The sequence below is a fragment of the Hypanus sabinus genome, chromosome 4 (assembly GCF_030144855.1).
Source record: "Hypanus sabinus isolate sHypSab1 chromosome 4, sHypSab1.hap1, whole genome shotgun sequence".
NCBI lineage: Eukaryota > Metazoa > Chordata > Chondrichthyes > Myliobatiformes > Dasyatidae > Hypanus > Hypanus sabinus.
In genome coordinates this window covers 57,739,375-57,759,981 of record NC_082709.1, presented here as the reverse complement: position 1 = coordinate 57,759,981, position 20,607 = coordinate 57,739,375, and the positions used below count along the sequence as shown (strand labels likewise).

The following is a 20,607-nucleotide window of genomic DNA, read 5'->3' as shown; positions in this document are numbered from 1 at the left end:
TTTGTCACCTTACTGATGTGTTTAACCAGTTCTGCAAGTTGTATTCATTTAAGTTTTTGTCAATGTGCCCAAAAAGTGTCAGCCAGATTTTGAATGCTGGTGGAAGTTTACTTCAATGATTTTGACTAGAATTTCAAAATGTTTGATTCTCATCATTGCAAAGTCTTTGTGATGCTTCTTGTAATGTCTTTATTTGTCATCTCTGTTCACCTCATGCCTTGCCATCTATTTTGGTGCTGGATGGACAGTAGGGAGGATGGGAAATCAGACTTCCTTTCAGCTAGCTCAATCTCTATTTTCTTTTCGCCCAGTCCCAATTTGTCTGATGGTGTATGGCATAAATTGATAAGCATTAGATTCTTTAATCCTTCTCTGCAAACCATATCTAGAATCAGGCAGGGCTCATCAACTTGAAGAGGCATGTTTTAATTTGTCTGAAATGAAATTACTTCATATTGTGATAACTAAATTACGTTGTGCTGTAAAAACATGACTCCTAATGAAAGAGAATGACACAATAATGTTTTTAGTTTAAACAAAAATGTTAGTGATTTTCCTTTTCCTGTATCCATTGATCCCAGAGAATTAATTCAATACTAATGCAGTTCACTGTCTGTTCTTGACTGACTGCAGTGTAACCCGTATTATTTTGATGTAAGTCACTCTTTGTTCTGAAAATTAATGCTGGCATCAATTTGTGCTGGAGCTCAAACGGAATAAAAATACTAACAAATACGGAAATCACCATTCAATAAATAACCTGACCAGCGATGTGGATCATTTCAAAACAATTCTGATATACTTGAATTGGAGCAGAATGCTATGTCCAGAAAATCACTGTTCCCATTTGAGGAACTACTAACCTTCAAATAAAACCTCTGCTCTTTATAAATGTGAATGATATTTATTCAAATGATATGGTGTGGGAGAAGTTTCTACTCACAGCTTGGCATGTAACCTCTAGAGATTCACGATTGATGTGGTGACTAAGTGTTAATTCCATCATTGTAATAAATTTGTTAATTTGAGCCAGGAACTGAGTGCAGAAAACAGTGACGTGAGGTTTAGTTGATATGTTTGCGTAATATCCTTTATGAGGTGGTTGTGTACGAAGATGCAGCTTCTGAACCCACTAATGAAGAGATAGTATCTGAGTCATGAGGTGAAAAGGGTTTGAAGTATAAATTGTTTCCAAGGGATAATCACCTGCCGTTAGGCTTAAGGCTGTTAGATTAAACCAGACATTATGGAAAGTCAGTTCAGAAATCTTGAAGCAGTTGTGATGTGTGTCTGAAACCATCTGAGATGCAGAATTCGAGGTGGAAAAAAAAGAGGTGGATTACATACAAAATAATGTGTGCAAATCTGGCCTTTAGTAGAGGATTTGCCAACAGCAATGAAAACAGCTCATCAGCCTTTGCAAAGTGTGATGAGGTTACATTACACAATGGTGTTCATTAAAATGGAAAATGACAACTGACATGGAGTATATGAAAGCAAAAACAGAAATTCTGGAAATATGCATAAAACTAGACAGCACCTGCGTGAATGTAAGCTCTACTTCATATTGATGATATTTTAAATCTTTTGAATGTTTTCAGCTTTTTATATGTTTCAGTTTTCTAGAGTTTGGGCAAATATTTGTTGAGTTGATTTGAAAGCCCAGCTTTCTTACAGGTTGGCTGTGAATATTGTGTTCCACCACCTATTTGATAGATCAATCACTGGCCTGGAGTTTACGTGGCAGAAAGTACTTCAGGGAGTTCTTTTTTCCTGGTGAAATCATATTTCAAAGTCTTCCCTAATTCAGTGATTTGGAAAACTGGCATTTGGAAGACTTTTCTGTTATATGCTGCACTCAGGATAATTTTCCTGATCAGTGTTGTATTTCTTTCCATATACTTCATTTATTTCATATATTTCCATTGGTCTTTCACTGTACAGTGTTCAGATATTTTTGTAACAGATCATTATCCCCAGAGTCCACCTGAGTAAGTATCATGATCCTCATCATGTGCCATGTCATATGACATAGGCGATCATGGTCTATGATCATGATTGTTTTTGGCATACTTTTCTACAGAAGGGTTGCCGGCAATGGTGGTGGAGGCGGATACGATAGGGTCTTTTAAGAGATTTCTGGGTAGGTACATGGAGGTTAGAAAAATCGAGGGCTATGGGTAAGCCTAGTAAGTTCTAACGTAGGGACATGTTTGGCATAACTTTGTGGGCCAAAGGGCCTGTATTGTGCTGTAGGTTTTCTATGTTTCTTTGTCAAGTGTTTTGCCATTGCCTTCTTCTTTACATATACTGTGTTCAGTGCTGTCAGTGTGGCCCCCTACATATCGGTGAGGCCCTATGTAGAGTGGGAGACCACTTCACCGAGCATCTGTGCTCCGTCTGCTGGCCACCAATTTTAATTCCACTTCCCATTCCCATTCTGATATGTCTATCCATGGCCTCCTCCACTGTCGTGATGTTTGGAGAAAGAACACCGTATATTTCATTTGGGTAGCTTCCAACCTGATGGCATGAACATAGATTTTGCAAACTTCCAGAAATGCCTCCCCCTCCCCACCTTCACCATTTCCCATCACCTTTTCCCTCTCTCAAGATATCTCCTTGCCTGCCCATCACCTCCCTCTGGTGCTGTTCCCCCCTTTTTTCTTACATGGCCTTCTGTCTCTTACATCAATCAACTTCCTAGCTCTTTGCTTCATCCCTCTCCCTCCAACTTTCATCTATCACCTGGTGTTTCTCTCTCCCTTACCCCCACCTTTCAAATTTACTCCTCAGCTCTTTTTCTCACGTGCTGTTGAAGGGTTTTGGCTGAAAAGTCGATGTGCTTTATTCCATAGATGCTGCCTGGCCTGTTGAGTTCCTCTAGCATTTGTGTTTGTTGCTCAGATTTCCAAAATCTGCAGATTTGCTCTTGTTTGTGACTCATCTTCCATGCGTGTTTTAAGCTCATTTTATGAGGCCTAGCTAGACTTACAATGTGATGGCATGCTGATGGGATACTTGCACTAGTTTCAGGTTATACACCCTAGCTCTGTAACATTGCTTCAGGAGTTCTTCAGAGCTATGCTTTGGGTCTAACTGTCTTCTGATAATAGAGAACCCTGGGAATGCTCAATAGGTTAAGTAGCATGTGTCTGGAAAGACAAACAGAGTTAACGTTTCAGATCAATAACCTTTCATCTGGAAGCATATTTTTCATGTGTGATGAATCTTTGCATTCCCTCTATTACAAGTAAATGAATCCTTGTGTAGAAAGATCAGATCTGTCCATGATATTCCAGATGCTGTCTCATGAGGATTATATATAATTATATCAAGATGTCTCTATTCTTATGCTTGCAATAAGTACCAATGTACCGCATTTGCCTTCTGAATTAATTGTTGAATTTGCAAGTTAAATTGGTGAGTTGTGTTCAAGGAGACTCTGGTCACTTAGATCAACAATACTTTCCATCTCTTACAATTTAAGGAAATACCTTGCTGCTTTGATTCTTCTACCTAAGTGAATGATCTCACAATTTTCCACCTTACATTCCATCTGCTGTTTCCTGACTGTCTAAGTCCCCATGAGCCTTTCTTTATCCTCCTTGAAGTCCATACTGCACTTAGCTTTATATCAGAAATAAACTGTATATATTACACATGACTGTCTTGCTTGACCTCTTTGATCAGTGAATGATATCTGAATATAGCAAGGATAGGCACTCAGAAATGCTTCATACATATAGAATATGGAACATAGATCATTGCAAGAACAGGCCCTTCAGCCTATAATGGCTACACCAAATATGATACTGTATTAAAATAAATACCTTCTAGTTGAACATTATCCATATCCTCCCATTGCCTATGTATCCGCATGTCCATCTAAATTGGTAAAAAGGGTGAAGAGTAGAAATTTGGTAGAAAATTAATCTGGGAGTTAAGATCCAGAGAGAATTTGATAAGCTGCTCATGTATCTTCTGCTTCTAACCATAAAAGATTATTTGGGTCATTAAATTTTTATTGGATATTAATTTTGTGTATCTCTTTTTCTTTCATTAGAAGTTGCAGAACTTGAAGCAAACCTACCCAGTAAGTATTTATTTACAAATATTTTCAGGTGATAGCCAGAAAATTTTCATGTGCTAAATTTCTTGCTGTTTGTTGAACTTAGCAGTCAGTATGGAGATTGGTTTGAGAGTTGCTGGCTACAAAGCAATATTTTGAGAAATGCATCAGTATTTTTGATAGTTTTTTTTCTTCCAGAATGTATGTATATTTAAAGACTTGACATTGGGATATAAGTTACGGATTGGGTATTTTTGGGTGTACAAATTGTGAATAGGTTATTTAAAGTTGTGTGTTAAAAGCCAGGATTGTGTCATGATCTATGTTCTTAGAGGGCATGAGATTAAATTTGGGTTGATAATTGGAAGGTGATTGATAATATGCCTTGTGATGGGGCTATGCATTTGGGACTTGGCTTTGAATTAAACATTTCTGGCTCTGAAATGGATCTTTTGGATGAGCTGAGGTTGGATTGGGCTTTGGGAGGGACGTTGGGCATGAGAAAAAGTGGTGAAGTATACATAGCTAATGAGTTGTGAGCACCTTGAGGGGAGTTTGCCTTACCAGGCAATGGCAGAAATATGTCCAATGATGTTCACTTTCTAAAAAATTAATAAACAAATGATAGTACCAGAACTTCTAAAAGTTCCATGTGCTTGTTACATGTAGTCGAGAATGTGAATGCACAACCATATTTGATCTAGTGGAGATATTTTTCTGGCTGAATGCAAAAGAAATTGAGATAGCAGAGAAGGTAAAATAGTTTGGGTAGAGAGCTTTACAAAGAAGTGATTGGAGTTTGCTTTAAGTGTGACCAGTGTATCTTAAGGTTGTTATAGTGGGTTGGGGGGTGGAATGGGATAAGCTCCCACTATCTATTAAATGCTCCCAATGGCTTGTGTCTCAAATAGCCTCTGACAGCCAAGTCCAGCTCCTGGCCTTCATATGTGGCTTAGCTACTAAGCCCGGTGAAACCTTTTCTACTGTCAGGAGAAAGGGCGAAGATGGGTTACTGACACTTTAATCCAGTGGCTTTGGGCAGATGTCTGGGACAAAGAAAACTTTGATTTCAAACTTTTGTAGCCAGCGTCTATATCCACTCACGTAGAAGGCTTCAGGAGTAAACCCTGAGGAAAAATCTAGAGCTAGAGTCTCTAAGGCAGTCCCATGTTCAGTTCAATGCTGACTGGCAACTCCTGCAATGCTGCCGATGCCAAGATATTGTTCTTTGCTGTTCCTTTGAATTTATCAGCTTCATGGAGAGGGGGAGCTTGTTGTATGGGCAACAACTTGCTCTCCCTATTCTGTGTATTGACTTCGACAGCTAGGACGCAACATCCATGATTGACCCCGACCAAAGGAGGCCCTCAGATTGAGAGCATGGTAGCAGAGTCTTACCTTGGTACAGTAGAAGTGTTGCTGTACATAAAAGGGAAGAAGATTTGAGTAAAGCATTAATATATGTTTATGTCTTGGAAAAATACCTTCCTGCTTCAGAACTAGAACCTGCAGAATATAATTCTTAATTTTACTGCGTGAATATTGTACCTGCATTTTTGAGTTGACATATTTTACTCTTTTTAGTTTTGCCTGTTCTGTGCCTGCAGGACACATGGACCCTGAGAGTAAAGAGTATTTGTGTTGTGACTTCCGGAGGTTTACCAAGGGCTAATCTGGATTTGATTAGATGGAAATGGTACATACAGTGTGCGTGTGTTTGATCATATAGGCACTCAAAGTTACTAAAAACATGATTACCCTTGAGCCACAGGAGCTTGCTAAGTTTTAGATCTCATGGAGTACTTGTGGTAACAGTGAAGGTCCCACAAGCTTTCACATGCTGCTTCCTGACAGGGCAGACATATGACTTCAATTTGAAGTAATTTTCTGCTGTCATGGTCAGTGTCTTGCGTCAGTTGAACAGATGGAAAACATTAGTTGATTTCACATCTCAACCATCCATGAATGTACTTCTTGCAACCTTTGTACAGTCATGTTGCTCAGCTACAAATACATTATGGAAATGTCCGAATTACTTCAAATTTTACTAATTTGGATCCTGGTTATCCTTCTGAAGATGATAGTCCATCACTGGGGTGCAGCTCAGTGCTTTAACTTCTAAGGATAATATTAGGGTCGTTAAGTGATAATTCATTTTGTACACATACATACGTATACAGTGGCATGCAAAAATTTGGGCACCCTTGGTCAAAACTTCTGTTACTGTGAATAGTTAAGTGAGTAGAAGATGAACTGATCTCCAAAAGTCATAAAGTTAAAGATGAAATGTTCTTTTCAACATTTTAAGCAAGATTAGTGTGTTATTTTTGTTTTGTACAATTTTAGAGTGAAAAAAAGGAAAGGAGCACCATGCAAACATTTGGGCACCCCAAGAGATTTGAGCTCTAAGATAACTTTTACCAAGGTTTCAGACCTTAATTAGCTTGTTAGGGCTATGGCTTGTTTACAATCATCATTACGAAAGGCCAGGTGATGCAAATTTCAAAGCTTTATAAATATCCTGACTCCTCAAACCTTGTCCCAACAATCAGCAGTCATGGGCTTCTCTGAGCATCTGCCTAGCACTCTGAAAATTAGAATGAAAGATGCCCATAAAGCAGGAGAAGGCTATAAGAAGATAGCAAAGCGTTTTCAGGTAGCCATTTCCTCAGTTCGTAATGTAATTAAGAAATGGCAGTTAACTGGAATGGTGGAGGTCAAGTTGAGGTCTGGAAGACCAAGAAAACTTTCTGAGAGAACTGCTCATAGGATTTCTGGAAAGGCAAATCAAAGCCCCCATTTGACTGCAAAAGACCTTCAGGAAGATTTAGCAGACTCTGGAATGGTGGTGCACTGTTCTGCTGTGCAGCAACACCTGCACAAATATGACCTTCATGGAAGAGTCATCAGAAGAAAACCTTTCCTGCATCCTCACCTCAAAACTCAGTGTCAGAAATTTGCAAAGGAACATCTAAACAATCTGATGCATTTTGAAAGCAAGTCTTGTGGACTGATGAAGTTAAAATAGAACTTTTTTGCCGCAATGAGCAAAGGTATGTTTGGAGAAAAAAGGGTGCAAAATTTCATGAAAAGAACACCTCTCCAACTGTTAAACACGGGGGTGGATCAATCATGCTTTGGGCTTGATTTGCAGCCAGTGGCACGGGGAACATTTTACTGGTAGAGGGAAGAATGAATTCAATTAAATACCAACAAATTCTGGAAGCAAACATCACACCGTCTATAAAAAAACTGAAGGTGAAAAGATGATGGCTTCTACAACAGGAAAATGATCCTAAACACACCTCAAAATCCACAATGGGTTTCCTCAAGAGGTGCAAGCTGAAGGTTTTGCCATGGCCCTCACAGTCCCCCGACCTAAACATCATCAAAAATCTGTGGATAGACCTCAAAAGAGCAGTACATGCAAGATGGCCGAAGAATCTCACAGAACTAGAAGCCTTTTGCAAGAAAGAATGGGCGAAAATCCCCCAAACAAGATTTGAAAGACTCTTTGCTGGCTACAGCATTTACAAGCTGTGATACTTGCCAAAGGGGGTGTTACTAAGTACTGACCATGCAGGGTGCCCAAACTTTTGCTTCTGGCCCTTTTCCTTTTTTGTTATTTTGAAACTGTAAAAGATGGAAATACAAAAGTAACCTTGCTTAAAATATCAAAGAAATGTGTTATCTTTAACTTTATGTCTTTTGGAAATCAGGTCATCTTTTACTCGCTTAGCAATTCACAGTAACAGAAATTTTGACCAGTGGTGCCCAAACTTTTGCAAGCCACTGTATATCCACATCCCTGCTGGTCAATGGGTAGCAACCTTGAGCAGAAATATGAGATTTTCTTCTTATCCTTTGAAGACAGTGATATCATTAGTAGTGTCACAAAGTAGTGTTATAGTCGCAAAGCTCATCAACTTTCGCAAGCTCAAGAATTAACTTGCAAATTATGAGACAGTTGTTTCTTTGTTTGTGTTGCCTAAGTTGGAGGAATTTCACAGGTCTTTGGCTAAAGCTCACTTTGAAGCCAGTCTCTCAGTGACATTCCAGCTGTAAGTATGAAGCAAGTCTGTTGCTCTCTCAGTAAGGGAGGTACTGGATTGCCTCTGCTAATATAGTCATCCAGTATGTGTGAGTTGGCACTTGTGCTATTAGTGCAGCTTTACCTAGCGAAGGGGTAATTCATAGACAGAAGCTGGAGTAGCCCAGAATTGTGAATTGAATTAACTTTGTGAAGGGGTGGGTGGCAACCCTGCTGCATTCTGACCTGGTGAGAGATCAGAGAATGACCCTGGTGGAGCCTATCCCAAGTGAGCACACCATGTGAGCAGAAAGTTAACAGTCCAGAGAAAAGATAGATGAAAAGGTTAGTGAAATAAAGAAAGGAGGAGGAGGTGAAACTATTTCTGACACTATTTCAGTCAGTTTGGGTGAGTACACAAGAAAAAGAATCAAATCAGAATTAAAAAAAACCCTTGGATGGATGGTGGGTGGGCATTATTGACTCCAATGAAGTAGTAAGGGAATTCATAAACACTCATAACTGAGTAGCACGTACAAGTGGCAAAGTGTGCATTAGGGAAATTTAACTTCTGAAAATAGCAAAGCAGCTTGGGTCATAAAGAAGGGAGCTTGTCGTGTGATTTCAGGAAGGTATCTTGGCAACATGTTTTATAATTGATAAGGCTGCAAATAACACCAGAATTCTTAATGAAATTGAACCAGACATAATTACTTTAAACAAGGAAATGTCTTGCATTTACCATATTGTGTTACATTTAATTTTGAGAACTCCCACACGAACTAAGATTTAAGCTTAAATAATAGTGCTGCTGAAGGAATGAGGAACATGTTAAACATCCACAGAGCACAGGGAAACTTGTTGAAAGAATTATTATGTACAACATGAGCCCAATATACCTAAAGAAAATATATTCCAAATATACAATTAAGCAATCATGGTCAACTTGAGAACAGAATATGTCTCATGGACAAGATAAGTACAAAGACAGCATGAAGGGTAATACGAGAGGATGTACATTTAACATCAAATATTGGAGGACTTATTAAAGTGAAGGGGGAAATTTATGGCAAATGTGCAGTGCAAGTCTGTTTTTACATAGAGGGTAGTAAGTGCCTGGAAACTCCTGCTGGGTTGAAAAGAGTTAAGTAGTGATTTTAAGATACTTTTAGGTAAACACATGAATATGTGAGGAATAGAAGGATGTGGATCCTGTGCAGGTGGAAGAAATTTTAATTTGGCACAGACATCATGCGTTGGAGGGCTATGCTGGTACTAAATTGAAGGGGGATTAATATCCTACCGGGAAGGTCTGCTAGTGCTGCAGGCGGGTAGGGATGGAGGGGGTTAAACTAGAGTTGCAAGAGATTGGGAACCAAAGTGCCAGAGCAGATAGTGGAGAAGGTGTTGTTAAGCTACGTACAAAATCAGGAATCAAAAGGTTGAGCACAGTAGAACTAAATGGTCTGAGCTGCATAGATTTCAATGCAAGGCATATTGTTGAAAGATGGATGAGTTAAGGGCATGGATCAGCACGTGGAATTATAATATTCTAGCCATTACTGAGACTTGGTTGCAGGAGGGACAGTACTGACATCTCAGTGTTCTGGGATTTCATCGGTTTAGTGTGATAGAGTGAAAGGGATTAAAAGGGAAGGGGTGGAATGACAGTCCTCAGACTGGAGAGCTCATCTACTTCTGACTTCAGCTTCTCCTCTCAGATTGCAGGGTGTATTCTATCATATAATGATCACTGCTTCTGAATGGCTCCTTTAACTTAAGCTCCGCAATCAAATCCAGTTCATTACACAACGCCCAAGCCAGAAGAGCTGATCAGCTAGTGGGCTCAACCACAAGCTGCTCTAAATGTACTTTGCCCAATCATGTTCTTGCTGTAGTCTGATGAGACAAAGACTCCCCACTCTAACACTGGTCCACTCACACAATGGCTGTTCCACTAGTCCCTGCCTTATTTTTATTTGCCCTTGCCAACGAATCATGATTGTGCTGCCAAAAAAGCTGTAATCCTGTGAAAACTCCCTTTGTAAAATTTCCTACTCCCCAACCTGCATGAGACTGCCTGTGCCAATTCAACTGTGACTGCACTGCCTAAATAAGCATCTGGAAGATCAGATTTGTAATCTATACATGGAGCTGAAGGAGATGGGAGAGATCTTAAATGGATTTTTTTTACATCTGTATTTACTCAGGAGATGCACACAGAGAAGAGAGGCAAAGCAACAGTGAAGTCATGGGCTGTATGCAGATTACTGAGGTGGAGGTATTTGCTGTCTTCAGGAAAATTAGGGTGGATAAATCCCCAGGGCCTGACAAGGTGTTCCTCTGGACCCTGTGGGAGCATGTTGCAGAAAATGTAGGGGCCCTAGCAGAGATATTTAAAACATCCTTTGCCATGGGTGAGGTGCCAGAGAATTGGAGGATAGTTAATTTTGTTGTTTAAGAAATGTTCTAAGGATAAACCAGGAACTTATAGCCTAGTGAGCCTGTCATCAGTTATGAGAAAGTTATTGGAAAGTATTCTAGGGGACCGGATACGTGAGTATTTGGGTAGATAGGGACTGATTAGGGATAGTGCGTGGTAGGTTGTATCTAACCAATCTTATAGAGTTTCTCAAGGAAGTTACCAGGAAAGTTAATGAAGGCAAGGTAATAGATATTGTCCACATAAACTTTAGCAAGGCTTTGACAAGGTCCTGCATGGGAGATTGCTCAAGAAGGTTCAGTTGCTTGGCATTCAAAATGAGGTAGTAAATTGGATTAGACATTAGTTTCACAGGAGAAGCCAGAGAGTGATAATAGATGGTTGTCATTTGACTGGTGGCCTGTGAATAGTGGTATACCACAGGAATCAGTGCTGGGTTCAATGTTGTTTGTCATCTGTATTAACAACTGGATCAGCAGATTTGCACATGACACCAAGATAGGGGATATTGTGGACAGTGAGGAAGACTATTAAAGCTTTCAGTGGGATCTGGTCCAGTTGGAAAAATGGCAGATGGAATTTAATACAGGAAAGTGTGAGGTGTTGCACTTTGGGAGGACCAACCAGGGTAGGTCTTACCAAGTATTGAATACAGGAGTTGAGATGTTATTTTGAAATTGTATAAGCTGTTGGTGAGGCCTAATTTGGAATGTTATGTGCAGATTTTGTCACTTAACTACAGAAAAGGTGTGAATAAGATTGAAAGAGTGCAGAGAAAATTTACAAGGATGATTTGAATAGCTGAGTTAGGGAACAGTTGAATAGGTAAGGACTTTGTTCTCTAGAACATAGAAGAATGAGGGGAGATTTACAGAGGTATATGAAATTATGAGGGCTATTGATAGGGTAAATGTAACCAAGCATTTTTCACTGAGGTTTGATGACCCTGGAACTGGAACTCGTGCATTAAAGGTGATGTTTAAGGGGATCATGAGGGGGAATTTCTTCTCAGAGGGTGGTGACAGTGTGGAACGAGCAGCCTTCGGAAGTGGCGGATGGGGGTTCGATTTCACCATTGATGAGAAATTTAGATAGGTACTTGAAGGAATATGGAGAACTATGGTCTAGGTGCATATTGACAGGAGTAGGCAGATTAATAGTTCAGCATGGACTAGATCTACAAAAGGACCCATTTCTGTGCTGTAGTGTTCTGTGACTCAAAGACTCTATATGATTGCACTTTGAGCAGGCATAGAATTGATGGGCTGAATGGCCCCTTTCGTATAGGATATACACATCATGATCCGAATAGCTGGTTTTGCAGTTTAACAGACAAGATAGTGTGGGCAACATCTATGACACCAGTCAGTCTTTAAATGGTGTAATAGACTTTGTGGCCTATTTTGTGCTTTAATTGATTTAACAGACTCTAATAATCAAATTCAAAGATCATTTTTGTTTACAGAAATGTGGAATCCATAGTCTGTATTTGATTTGTTGGGTTTGGTCTGAATTCAAAGTTGGCAGATTGCAAAGAATGAACTATGATAAACAATGAAGTGGAAGGAGGTGGACTTTGAGGTTATAGCCAAGCACTTGGAGTGGATAGACATATAGTAAATTAAATTTAATGCAAAGTTTCAGAGACCCTTAGAAGAAGAATTATAGAAATACATGAAGCTGGAAAAGGTTACAAAAGCATTTCTAAAGGCCTGAGTTCCACAATAAGAGAAATTGCACAAATGGAGGAAATTCAGTACTGTTACTGCTCTCCCTAGGAGTGGGTGTCTTGCAAAAATCACACCAAGAGCATAACATTCTATGCTGAAGGTGGTGAAAAAGAACCCAAGAGTAACAGCAAAAGACCTGCAGAAATCTCTAGAACTTGCTAACGTCTCTGTTTATGTGTTCACTATAAGAAAAACACTAAAGAAAGGTATTTATGGAAGGACACCATGGTGGAAAACCACTGCTCTGAAAAAACATTGTTGCACATCTCAAGTTTGCAAAAAGACCACCTGGATGTTCCACAGTGCTTTGGGGCAATATCTGTGGACAAATGACACAGAAGTTGAACTTTTTGGCAGAAATGCACACCACTGTGTTTGGAGGGAAAAGGGCACTGCACACCAACACTAAAACTTCATCCCAGCTGTAAAGCATGGTGGAAGGAGCTTCATGGTTTGGGGCTGCTTTGCTGTCTCAGGGCCTGGACAGGTTGTAATCATTGGAGGGAGCAATAAATTCAAGATTGCATATAGAGATTTCACAAGGAGAATGTCAGGATAGCAGTCCATCACCTGAAGCTTAATAAAAGTTGGATGATGCAACAAGAGAATATTCTGAAACATAAAGAGTAATTCAACAGCAGAATGGTTTAAAAAGAAGAAAATTTGTGTTTTGGAATGGCCAAATCAGAGTCCAGACATTAACCCAATTGAGATGCTGTGGCATGATCTTAAGAGGGCTGTTAATGAAAGATATCCCAGAAATACTCTGAACTGAGACCTTTTTGAATGGAGGAATGGTCGAAAATTCTTCCTTGCCATTGTGCAAATCTGATCAGCAACTATAGGAAATATTTGGTGGAGGTTATTGCTGCTAAAGGATGTTCTACTAGTTATTAGATACAAGGGTTCATATACTTTTTCTAGCCTGGACTGTGAATAATTAAACAAATAAAGACATGAAAAATACAAGGGGTGATTGATAAGTTTGTGGCCCAAGGTAGATTGAGATGAGTTATTAACTTCAAACTTCCTGCATTATCACTCAGAGTTGACCTGCATGTCCACGTAACGAGAGCTGTATAACTCATCTCCTTGTACTTTAGGCCACAAACTTATCAATCACCCATACTATGGACACTTTCTGGAGGTCTAAGATTCGTATTGAAAAATAAATGTGCTAGGTTTTCTAAAATTGACCCCTTCTACCTTGGGCCATGTAATTATCAATCACCCCTCATACAATTGTTTGTGTGTTATTAATTTAGGCAGATTGTGTTCATTTATTATTGTGACCTAGTTGAAGATCAAACCACATTTTATAATTAATGCAGAAAACCAGGTAATTGCAAAGGGTTCACAAACTTTTTCTTGTAACTGTATTTATTTAGTGGCATACTCTTTGAAGTTTACAATTAGGAATTGGAGCGGTACTAACATTCTTGCAGGAAAGTTTGCTAGTGCTTCTCGGGGGGGGGGGGTGTTAAACTAAATTTGCAGGGGGCAGGGATCCAGAATGCAAGAGAGGATAGCGTGATGAAGAATAAAGGACAGGTGGGGACTACACTGTTCTGGAATATTAAGTGTGTAGTAGAGAAAGGTGAGGCGGAACAAGTGATAAGGAGGACACATGTACAGAGGGATGGTCTGACGGAACATGGAGTTAAACGTGCAGAAAGAATAAGTAAATTTAGGAAGGACAACAAAATCCAAGGGGCGTATAGCCCGATGGGAGTTCGGGGAGCTGGGTTAAGCACAATAAGGCAGCGATGTAAACAGAGAGAGGAGAAATGGGCTAAAAATTCTATATCTGAATGCACAAAGTGTCAGAAATAAGGCGGATGAGCTTGAAGCTCAGGTGTGAATGGGTAACTATGATGTTGTTGGGATAACGGAGACATGGCTGCAGGGAGATCAGACCTGAGAAATGAATGTACAAGGGTATACGTGCTATCGTAGGGACACAAATGTGGGCAGAGGGGGTGGGGTGGCCCTGTTGGTGAGGAATGAGATTCAGTCCTTTGCAAGGGGGGACATAGGATCAGGAGAAGTAGAATCTGTGTGGATAGAACTGAGGAACAGTAAGGGCAAAAAGACCCTAATGGGTGTTGTTTACAGGCCACCAAACAGTAGCATGGATATTGGGTGCAAGTTGAATAGGGAGTTAACATTGGCATGTGGCAAAGATAATGTCGCAGTAGTTATGGGGGATTTTAACATGCAGGTGAACTGGGAGAATCAGGTTGGTACTGGACCCCAGGATAGGGAGTTTGTAGAGTGCCTACGGGATGCATTCTTGGAACAGCTTGTACAAGAGCCGACCAGGGACAAGGCTATTCTGGATTTAGCCTTGTGTAATGAACAGGATTTGATAAGCAATCTTGAAGTAAAGGAGCCATTAGGAGGTAGTGACCATAATGTGATAAGTTTTTATCTGCAATTTGAGAAGGATAAGGGCAGATTGGAGGTGTTAGTGTTGCAGTTGAACAGGGGAAACTATGGAGCCGTGAGGGAGGAGCTGGCCAAAGTTAACTGGACGGATGTCCAAGCAGGAAAGACAGTGGAACAGCAATGGCAGGTACTCTTGGGAATAATGCACAAGGTGCAAAATCAGTTCATCCCCTGGAGAAGGAAGGATTCAAAGGGGGGAATGGGGCCACAGTGGTTGACAAAGGAAGTCAGAGATTGCATAGCATTAAAAAAAAAGGAAATATGACAGAGCTAAGGTGAGTGGGAGGTCTGATGATTGGGAAATTTTTAAGGAACAACAGAACTTAACTAAAAAGGCAATACGGGGAGAAAAAATGAGGTCCGAACGCAAGCTAGCCAGGAATATAAAGGAGGATAGTAAAAGCTTTTTTAGGTATGTGAAGAGAAAGAAGATAGTTAAGAACAATGTTGGGCCCTTGAAGAATGAATTGGGTGAAGTTGTTATGGGAAACAGAGAAATGGCAGAAGAATTTAATAAGTACTTTAGATCTGTCTTCACTAGGGAAGACACAAGCAATCTCCCAGATGTATTGATGGGCCAAGGACATAGGGTAACAGAGGAAATGAAATAGATTGACATTAGGAAGGAAACGGTAATGAGTAGACTGATGGGACTGAAGGCTGACAAATCCCCAGGTCCAGATGGTCTGCATCCTAGGGTACTAAAGGATGTGGCCATGGAAATTGCGGATGCATTGGTAATCATTTTCCAATGTTCCTTAGATTCAGGATCAATTCCTGAGGATTGGAGAATGGCTAATGTTATCCTACTTTTTAAGAAAGGAGGGAGGGAGAAATCAGAACTATCATCCTGTCAGCCTAACATCAGTAGTGGGGAAGATGCTAGAGTCCATTATTAAAGATGAAATAGTGGCATATCTAGATAGCAGTGGTAGGATTGGGCCGAGCCAGCATGGATTTACCAAGGGCAAATCATGCTTGACTAATCTATTTGGAGTTTTTCGAGGATGTAACCAGGAAGTTAGACAAGGGAGATCCAGTGGATGTAGTGTACCTCGGTTTTCAGAAGGCATTTGATAAGGTCCCACATAGGAGATTGGTGGGTAAAATCAGAGCTCATGGCATTGGGGGGAAGATATTGACATGGATAGAAAACTGGTTGGCAGATAGAAAGCAAAGGGTAGTGGTGAATGAGTGTTTCTCGGAATGGCAGGTGGTGACTAGTGGGGTGCCACAGGGCTCGGTATTGGGACCACAGCTGTTAACGATTTACTTCAATGATTTAGATGAAGGCATTGAGAATAACATCAGCAAGTTTTCTGATGATACTAAGCTGAGTGGCAGTGTGACATGTGATGAGGATGTTAGGAGAATTCAGGGTGACTTGGATAGGCTGAGTGAGTGGGCAGATACTTGGCAGATGACGTTTAATGTGAATAAGTGTGAGGTTATCCATGTTGGGAATAAGAACAGGAAGGCAGATTATTATCTGAACGGTGTAGAGTTAGGTAAGGGAGAAATACAAAGAGATCTAGGAGTCCTTGTTCATCAGTCACTGAAGTTGAATGAGCAAGTGCAGCAGGCAGTGAAGAAGGCTAATGGAATGTTGGCCTTTATTACAAAGGGAATTGAGTACAAGAGCAAAGAAATCCTTTTGCATTTGTACAGGGCCCTGGTGAGACCACACCTGGAGTATTGTGTACAGTTTTGGTCTCCAGGGTTAAGGAAGGACATCCTGGCTGTAGAGGAAGTGCAGCGTAGATTCACAAGGTTAATTCCTGGGATGTCAGGACTGTTTTACGCAGAGAGGTTACAGAGACTGGGCTTGTACACGCTGGAATTAAGGAGATTGAGAGGGGATCTGATTGCAACATATAAGATTATTAAGGGATTAGACAAGATAGAGGCAGGAAATATGTTCCAGATGCTGGCAGAGTCCAGTACCAGAGGGCGTGGTTTGAGAATAAGGGGTAGGTCATTTAGGACAGAGTTAAGGAAAAACTTCTTTTCCCAGAGAGTTGTGGGGATGTGGAATGCACTGCCTTGGAAGGCAGTGGAGGCCAATTCTCTGGATGCTTTCAAGAAGGAGCTAGATAGGTATCTTATGGATAGGGGAATCAAGGGATATGGGGACAAGGCAGAAACCGGGTATTGATAGTAGTTGATCAGCCATGGTCTCAGAATAGTGGTGCAGGCTCGAAGGGCCGAATGGTCTACTTCTGCACCTATTGTCTATAATCTTCAACAGCTATAAAATGATACAAAACTTCAACAGATTAATATGTATACAATTAATAAAGCTGAAGAAAAAAAACTGATCTTAAAATATAAAAATGGTAAAAAAAATTTATATATAGGAAAAGAAGGAAAAAAAAGAACCCCATCTAACTAGGAAAAAAACCCACTGACTACAAAAAAAACCACCCATTAGGAATCAAACCCCCGGAGCAATACATTTGACCATCATCTAAATATATAAAAAAAAAGTCATCAACAGCCATTTCATATTTATAAAAGAAAATAAAAAAATAATATTGGTAGGATGCCATATAACTTAATTCAAATTAACTGATAATATTTGGCAAAAGAACCCCATCTTCTCTCAAAATCAAATTGAGGATCAGAAGTTCTACTTCTAATTTTTTCCAAACTAAGACATAACATCACTTGAGAAAACCATTCAATTAATGTAGGGGAAGAAATATCTTTCCATTTTAATAAGATAGCCCTTCTTGCCAGTAGTATAACAAAGGCAATTATGTGTTGATCTGAAAATGAGATGCGGCACTATTCCAAATAGAACAGTCATCTATTAGGTTGTAAATTAATTTTCAAAGCTTTAGAGATTGTAGAAACTAAAGATGTCCAGAACGATTTTAATGAAGAACATGACCAGAACATATGTGACAAGGTAGCTACTTCAGTTTTACATCTATCGCAATAGTTATCTCTACTAGGAAATATTTTAGATAGTCTTTCCTTTGTTAAGTAATAATGGTGTACAATTTCTATATTTGCTTTATAGAGATCTTTATATTTTTTAGTAATTATAATGCCTAAATACCTAAATGTATTAACAATTCTAAAAGGAATGTCATTATATATACTAACATGGACATTTAATGGAAACAATTCACTTTTATTCAAGTTAAGTTTATATCCTGAAAATTTACCAAAAGATTAGGAATTGAGGAGTCTTCTGTCATTTTGGATCTCCCCTTCCCCTCCCACTTTCAAATCTCTTACTATCTTTTCTTTCAGTTAGTCCTGACGAAGGGCCTTGGCCTGAAACATCGACTGTACTTCTCCCTATAGATGCTGCCTGGCCTGCTGCGTTCCACCAGCATTTTGTGTGTGTTGAATTTGTAGCATCTGCAGATTTCCTCGTGTTTACATCAGGTCATTCCTCGCCATAAGATCCCAGCTTTGTTGTATCGATACATTCTGTGCCTGGACCCAGCTACCATGTTTTGGCCCATCCCTTTTCCAAATCGGTCCACCACATAGTTTGTTCAAACCTGGCTCTCTATTTAGGTTGATGGGCCTAAAATCTTCCTCTCCTCCGCCCTGCTCGCCTCGACCTCACCCCAAATATGCTTTGACCTCGCCCCAACTTCACCTTGCACGTGCACATTCAACTCAGCTTCACCTTCACTTGCCACTTCATTGTTTGCTGTGATTGTTTACCATAATCTTTTATAGAAAAGGGGTTATTAATAAAGTATTTAGTTGTATTCCTTGTTTTTTTAACCTTCAGTAAGTAGTTGCTTGCCTTCAACAGTGCCATCTTAAACCAGAAGGAACTATTGACAGGCAGGCTGAGCTTTCCAGAGTACTGAAGGAGAATGAGAATGGTTCACCTGTCTGTAATTTGCTGGGGAATGTGATTTGATGCTGAATGGTATTAAGTTGGGAGTTGAGCAGGATTGAGCAGCTTAAAATTGGAGTGATAAGATGCTGACCATGCTATAAGCATTCTTCAGGCCAAGTGACAATGACCTAAAGTTTAGTCTAAGGGGCAATGTTAGCATGGTCAGTATTGTTACATCCAGATTCCTTTCTAGTCTGACCTTCAGGACATGAGCAAATAATACACTAAAATTTTAAGCAATGAAGATTTCAAACAACTCCTTGAGAAGATTAACGAGGTCTGAGGAATGCTCTAGTGATTTTATAACTTGTTCTTCAGCATTCTTCTTACTGTTCCTAGTGATTGTATGTAATAAAAGCTGTATGTGTTTGGTGCAAATGCTAAGTCTGTATGGAGCTGTCAAAATCTGGGGAAATGCTGGCATTGATATTAATGACCAGTGAGAGTGAGATCCCACACTGATTTTTAAATTGCAGCAATCTATTTTTAAAATTGAATAGCGAAGCAGATGGATGTTTGTAAGAGAGAGAAAGCCATCTGGTGAAACAAGACCCTGTAATTCACATGAATCAAGCCAACTCCCACATACCCCAGTAAGATCACCATCACTCTCCAGTACTTTAATCCTCAGCTTAATTTACTTTTGATGAGATTTCTGACATATTTGTCTTCTGATTCCCATGGTACTCTTGAAAAAAGGCCATACTTTAAAACATATTGAATAGCACTTAGTAAAGCTGTATTATTGGATGCTCATAGGCAGTGTTTAAAGTTTGCAGGAAAAGGTGGTTTTCTTCATGAGTTTTACAAGTTCATGAAGCATTCATAACATAAACAAATATTTCAGAATTCTTGTAGGCCTCTCTGGAAGTGTGTGCACGTGGAGAAGAATATCCAAACCAGCTGTGAAATTTAGCTGATTGGAGGATGTTGATTTAGCATTATAACATATTGGTTATTTCATTAACGCATCTGCAGATGGTAGAACTCTAGAGCTACATACATGTCATATTTCTGGATTTCAGTTCGGCATTCAACACTGTTGTCTCGCAGACCTTGGTGAACAAACTTCTACTCCTTAGTGTAAGTACAACATTTTGTTGGTTAGGAAGTCCAACTGCTTATTGGATCTCCTGACCAATAGACCTCAGATTGTCAGGATGCACAATTGCTCCTCCCTCCCCATAATCCTCAACATGGCTGCCTCCCAGGGCGGTATGCCGAGCTCACTTCTGTACACTGTGCTCACACTCATCTACACAGCCAAAAACCCAAGCAATCACGTTGTCAAGTTCACTGATGACACAACAGTAGTAGAGCTCATCACCAACAATGATGAGGCGGCCCACGGAGAGGAGATGGAAGAGCTTGAGGCCTGGCGTTTGCCAGATAACCTCAATTCATCAAGACAAAGGAGATGGTTATTGACTTCAGGAGAATTCACACCATTCACACCCGTCTTCACACTGACAACAAATCAGTGGAAACTGTGAGGCCACATCTCGCACAACCTTTCATGGTCCCAAAACACCACCTCTACAGTCAAGAAAGCTCACCAATGCATAACTTAATGAGGAGGCTGAAGATAGCTGGACTATGCACATCAACATTCACGACTGTACAGATATGTGATTCAAGATTGTTTAATGTCATTTATTGTACACAAATGTAAAGGAGAATGAAAGAATTGTTACTCCGTATCTCGTGCAGCATAAAAAAACACAAAAATAAAGCATATAATAATAATAATTTTAAAACACAATAAATGTAAAGATATACAGTAAGATAGCTTATATACATAGATTGATCATATGTGACGCTAGAGTAACATGTTGTATCACTGTGTGGTACGGAAACTGCACTCTGGTGGACAGGAGAGCTCTTCAATGGTTAGTTAAAACTGGTCAATGCATCACTGGCACCACTCTACCTGCCATCAAGGATATATATACAGAAAGATGCTGGAAAAAGGCCAGCAACATCATGAAGAATCCCACCCACCCTGCTTATGAA

The 20,607-nt window shown here is 39.9% G+C and overlaps 1 protein-coding gene across 4 annotated transcripts in view; it reads left to right on the top strand.

Moving 5' to 3' along the window:
* The window catches only part of ube2f (ubiquitin-conjugating enzyme E2F (putative)), a 180,663-nt gene that overhangs the window by 76,301 nt on the left and 83,755 nt on the right, over positions 1 to 20,607 (top strand). For all 4 annotated transcript variants that reach the window (XM_059967148.1, XM_059967147.1, XM_059967146.1 and 1 more), the window contains one exon: positions 4,067 to 4,096. In XM_059967148.1, coding sequence (XP_059823131.1) covers positions 4,067 to 4,096 — 30 coding nt within the window. The remainder of the gene's footprint in view (positions 1 to 4,066; positions 4,097 to 20,607) is intronic.